The sequence below is a fragment of the Helianthus annuus genome, chromosome 16, assembly GCF_002127325.2.
Source record: "Helianthus annuus cultivar XRQ/B chromosome 16, HanXRQr2.0-SUNRISE, whole genome shotgun sequence".
Lineage (NCBI taxonomy): Eukaryota > Viridiplantae > Streptophyta > Magnoliopsida > Asterales > Asteraceae > Helianthus > Helianthus annuus.
The window spans coordinates 121,202,729-121,209,040 of record NC_035448.2 but is presented as its reverse complement, the minus strand read 5'-3'; the positions used below and the strand labels follow the sequence as shown (position 1 = coordinate 121,209,040).

Here is a 6,312-nt window from a genome sequence, read left to right as displayed (position 1 = left end):
CGAACCGATACAACAATTTCACACGACCTGACACAATCTCAAACGATCTGACAAGGTTTTCACATGATTTGGTCATTTTAACAAGTTTTAGGTTATTTTAGTTCTGATTTTTTTCAAGGATTGATTAAAACTCAGTTTTACGTGTTATATGTGAAAATCAAGTCATTTTAACCGTGGATTCGTTGAAATTTTGAAGAAAAAGTGTAGAAAATGAGTAGAAGTGAGATGTTTTTGAAGAAAACAAGCTGAAATGATAAGAACTCTTCCTCCTGAGCTCTGATACCACTTGTAGGATCGGGGAATCGATCTAAACGAGTCGATCAAAAGAGTTCTTGACCAAATCAGAGGCGGAATTCATTGATTTGATCTTCATTCAGCTTGATATGCACTTAGAAGTAGATTAACTGTCGATTGTATTGATATAACAACGTTTTACAGGCTGGAGACACTTCGGCGGAGCTTCGCTACCGAAATCAGAAAGTTACAAATGACAACCAAGACTCTACTATTTATAGGGAAGCTCAGTTCGCACCAGTCAGTCCCATGCGACCTGGTCCAGGTCGCACGACCTGGCCAGGTCGCACCAAACTGTCAGTTCGTACGAACTGACTTGTTTCGACCTGTTTCCTGTTTCTATCGAACTACGCGTCTTGGTTTATCTAATCTATTACACGACTTGATACAAGACGAAGTCAACAGACATATGCACCAACAACAATTACACATAGCGAACACTGACTCAGCTTTCTCGAACCATCGAAGTAGCCCCACAGCCCCTTCAGTCCCACTGAAGGTCTGTGGCTTACAATCCATAAATGTCTTGAACGTGCAAGCTGGCGGATTCTTTTGATTCTGATTCACTGGCTGACCAGCTTGGTAGGCCGCTAATGCCTCAGCCACACGGGTGTTGATCAGATTTGTCAACTCAGCCTGAGTCATAGCAATGCGTCCACGTCCATGGCCTCGTCCACTCAAGATTCTATATAAGGAGAGGGAACAAGTTTAAGGGTCGAGCTAAGGCAGGAGTCAAATATCACGTTGACATCTACAAACTACATAGTTTACACCAAACAATAGGGCAGAACCCTTCTCGCACTCGTTAAGCCTCACTAGGACTCACATGCACCTCTCGTTATTATTATGTGTGCACCCATAATAATAAGGCAATTTGCATGCTCATCTCAGGGCCTCTTAACTTGCGCTAAAGGTTTCCCCCACATTCAAATAGCAGACGAAAGGTTTTACAGGATTAAGAATAACAATAGTCGAAGGGTAGTGTCACACTAACAGATCACATAACAGGGGTTGGTAACATAAGGACTCATACTGCAGTGCCAAGTGTGCGTTCACGTGTAATGTCATACATAAGTGTACACTAGATATACTATGCAATAGTAAACGAGAAACGAACCTTGCAGTCTGGAGCTGAGTGTCATGGTCGATTTCGGAACTGTTCGGTTATAGTCTGGTTTTATAAAAACGTTTTAAAACCAAGTTCACTATAACCAGTGGCTCTGATACCAAACTATCACACCCCCAAAATACCACCTAGGGAATGTCCCTGTTAGGCGTGTGACGTACCAACCACGAGCCACTAATTACATTGAACCCATTCAAGTCTATAAATAAAATCCCCAATTATTAATAAAAAATGTCATCAACACATTTAAATGAAAACCATCATGTTCAGCGGAAGCAAACAGTAAACAAAAGTTAAATTGTTCAAAACCAATGTATAATAGCAATAATCAATCACATGAGTCCCTCCAGTAGACCCTTGACCACTCCAGCTACTCCAGACAGCAAGTTCCCAAATCCAAGATATCTAACGACCTGCGAGCATGTAACAAGTGTATCAGACAACGCTGGTGAGTTCATAGTTTTACGAAAATGTTGGTTACCAAGTATTTAGTTAATCCATTGAATTTAATGTTGATAATACCCCAAATACAAGACGGCTTCTGATTTACATTGCCTTTTCTCCAATGCTCCTATCAAAGCATTGATCATAACTAGGTCATTAGTTCAACACCCGTCCTCCCAGGTACGGGGTGAGGTTGCCAAACCTAAGTAGCGCTACTAACTAATACCTTGTTACCTCTCAGGTAACCAAACAACACGGGGGACTTTAAAGGTGACAGGATGAGTATATTATCCAACATTACCGATTTACAACAAGACGTATTCCTCTTAGGAATACCCAAACAAGTTACCCAAAACCTATCCAACCTAGGGATACCCAAAGACTGTCCCAACCACCGGGACGCATGCTCAAGAGGAATGAACTCACCTTTGATTTGCTCGGTAGAATTAATTACTCTTTTAACAACAGTGATTAACCAAGCCCTATGATAGTTACACATAATAATCAGTTTGGTATGCACAATTATTTACACGTCTTTGCACATATGTCATCAAACAAAGTCACGTTTACACCATAATCCATGTTGGGTGATTTGATTATCCTTTCCGTGAATATATGCTTATAACTAAAAATCCTACAACATAATTATCAGTAACACTATGTATCATATTAATTCACAGGTTTATATGTGTACATACCATATCATTATACAAGTTAATATATCACTACACAAGTTAATCAATATCTTGATTCCACAAGTTACCGGCCCAACCCAACACAACCAATGATCACAACGGTATGGGCTTAGCTGATGACCCGTGGTCATGCAGCCCAGCCACGTACATAGTGGGCTAAGCAGCCCCTCAAACCCCTCGGCCCAACTCAGATTGTAAGCTAACTAATTACTTGGCCGCCCATAATGCTCGTCTATCCCTGGCCCAATTAAATCAAGTTTCACCGGCCCTTATGATCAGTTACAACCCAACAAATAACAAATCATCACAACAAATGTTTTGCTCAGATTAATCAGCAAAGGATATTCAAAACAACCAGATTGTTCCTCATGTGAACCAAACATTACCATCTTTAGTTAACACCCGACCCAATCCCATCAGGCCCACCCGTTGCAGCCCATTGTTCATCGCTGGGCTCCTGTTTACGTGGCCCAAACACCGCTAAACTAACATAACCCCCTTCAACCTACCTGATTACTCTCGAGTCCTTTTTCCCAACGATTTGATCACTCAATACATAATTATTATCACAAAAACCCTTGGAACCATAAGTGGGTTGTAGTTGTTACATATCATAATAATTTCACACGTTCATATATTGATGATCTTATGAAGCCCTAGTCAGCTTAAACAATCGGTTAGAACCACTGAATCTTGTATTTATCAACAGTCTATCATCATAACATAAACATCTATTATCATATAAACAAATAACACACTTAACATCAAGTATGAACATAATCACTAATTACAATTATGAACCGATACACTAGGCATGCATGACACAATCAACTAGCACATAGTTTCATAATCACAAGGGATTTAAAGTACAAGAACTAATCGAGAGCATAAGTTAAGCGAGGTAGAGTCTCAAAGAGGGGGGGTTCTCAAGGTCTGCCAACGCGAACAAAGGAGAAGTAGGGTTTGGTTTGTTATGTTATGGTGATGAGAGATATAGGATGTTACGTACACTTAATTATAAAGCCAAAACCTAACAAGTGGGCCGATCCTATACACATTAAACGTTAACACAACTGGGCCAGGTTTGATCAAAGCCCACGCGGAATAGGTTGGGGTCGGTTCATGTTTATTCAGGCAGAGGTGAAGTGTATCACAAGGGTCACTAATGTGGCCCAATGGCTTGCGGCCCAAAAGTGCTATTACCATTAGTTTAATAAAATTATCATGCACCCTAAACAGATTAATAAACAAGCGAGGAACGTGTAACACATAACACATAACTGCTGGTCATTCACAAAACTACACTTGACACCACATGAATCAGAAACAGGATTGCAAGATCAATGATAGTTAAATGATAGCTAAACGGAAAGGCCTTGAAATCTCGGGTTGTCACAGTTAAGAATTCACGCACCTCGTGCATCTTAAAAAATTTGGGGCGCAAGACTCATGCCCATGGTGACTCGTACGTACGTAGGACTTCTACGTGCGCATGAGTGTTTTACATTAAAAAACAAACTCAAACACAACATAATACTGCCCTATAACCATACATACACAAGACGTAAATGTTGGCATTAGACATATGCATCAACATACGCTGATACACCAAAAGTGCTTGTAGCAAAAATGCCAGATGTGCCCTATAACTATACAGACACAAGACCTAAACGTAGGCATTCGACAATGCATCAACATACGCTGATACACCAAAAGTGCTTGTAGCAAAAATGCCAGATGTGCCCTATAACTATACAGACACAAGACCTAAACGTAGGCATTAGACAATGCATCAACATACGCTGATACACCATAAGTGCTTGTAGCAAAAATGCCAGATGTGCCCTATAACTATACAGACACAAGACCTAAACGTAGGCATTAGACAATGCATCAACATACGCTGATACACCAAAAGTGCTTGTAGCAAAAATGCCAGATGAACAAATGTGACAACCGAGAATTTTCAGGTCAACTCCGTTATCTTTAACATTATCATAAACATTATCATAAACATCTATTACTGCATTTCACTTGATATTGGTTGGTTAAGTGTGTCAATTAGTACACGAACACTCACGTAACGGTAATTCGGTGAGTTAACCGAATTACCGAACCGCACACGAACCTGTCCTCGAATGTTGGTGATTAAGTTAAATAATAATTCCAAAAAAGTTAAATGAATATATGATGTGAATTTATATGATTTTCGGTATGTGCGTGTTTTGTGTGTAAATTACGTGTATTACGTACTTTTACGTGTAAGTTGTTCGGTTTCGTGTTTTACTATTTGGTGGCGATTGTTGGAAATATAAAAACTTTGGGAATTCTATTTTTTTTTTTTTTTTTGAATAGCCAACGGAACTTTCATTCATAGGAAACCGAGTACAAAAAACAAACTCAGCCAGCAGCTGAAACAGAAACAAAAACAACAAGCGAAAAAAAAAGAAGAACAGAAACATATCTCTTTTACAAATTTAAATTAAAGTCCCACCATTCTTGTTTTGTCATTGTGTTAAACTTCGATCGAGACTTCACCCCTTGAAAGGTTGTATCTTTTATGTCTTCATCAATCATTTGAAGCGCCCTCTGTCTTCCTATTCTGTTCTTCCACATGATCCACATGGATTGAATGGCTATCGCATGTAGTAGCTTTCTGACTAATCGGCTCCTATGACTTTCCAATATCAACTGCAGTAGTTTCGAAACACTATCGACTGTATTAAGCATCGGAAATCTTGTCCACATCGATAGCGCTTCCCAGATTCTCTTAGCTAAATTGCATCTTAGTAATATATGGCCGGCAGTTTCGTCTTCAGCACCGCATATCTTGCACCTAACGTCTTGTATATTCATGCCTCTATTCCTTAAAGCCACGACTGATGGAATCTTTTCGTCTAACGCTCTCCATACAAAAGCTACACTCTTCCCAGTCGCCCAATTATTCCAGCAAAATTATTTGGTTCTGCGTTTAGATCTAAATTCTGACTCAAAGTAAGTTTCACATTTTTTACACAAAATTCCTGATCTTCATAGTTCTTCCATACCCATACGTCCCCTGTCTCTGTCATTCTCTGTTGTTGTAGACGCTCCTTCAGTATATTCGTTTCTTGCTTTTCCTCTTCACTGTTCGGCGTCCTTATCCAACCCCAATCCCAAAACGTGCCCCCACTTATCGTTCTGTAGACATCCCTAATCTTCGTTTTTTTCTTCGATGACAGCTGATACAAGTTTGGGAATTGTATTCTCAGCGGCTCGTTTCCGATCCAAACGTCAACCCAGAATAACGTTTTGTCCCCCATACCCACTATACTTTTCAGATTTGTATTAATATTGATATTGTTTTTCATGAAACCCTTTGTTATTTCCCCAATATTTTTCCATATACCCGGCAAAAACCCATTTCATATTGTTTGGGAATTCTATTTAATATTGTATTGCTTTAGAAGACAAGCCATAGAGATGCAAAAAAGCCCATTTCAAAAACCCATGACTCTCCTCAAACCTAGATTTTTATATAAAATAAGTGGGTTAGACAACTTGTCAAAACTAAAACAATTATTGTCGCTTAAACACACTTTGTAAAAAGATAGAGTTTTGAGACAACTCGTAGTTTCTCCCGCTAGTTGTAGTGGGAAAAATGTATAAAAAAGCTTCTTTGCAGAAATATTAGGTATAATTAGATAGAAGGTGTCTTATTTAACTGAAAGATAAAGTAGTAATATGGTAATCCAAAATCTTTGAAGAAAATTA

The 6,312-nt window shown here is 39.1% G+C and overlaps 1 protein-coding gene across 1 annotated transcript; it reads right to left on the bottom strand.

The window, feature by feature from the left end:
• Positions 1-5,028: 5,028 nt before the first annotated feature.
• Positions 5,029-5,861, bottom strand: LOC110919563. The gene is made up of 2 exons (XM_022163833.1): positions 5,574-5,861; positions 5,029-5,484 (listed from the first exon to the last, which is right to left on the bottom strand). Exons 1-2 carry the CDS (start codon positions 5,859-5,861, stop codon positions 5,029-5,031), a joined length of 744 nt encoding a protein of 247 aa, XP_022019525.1.
• Positions 5,862-6,312: the final 451 nt, after the last annotated feature.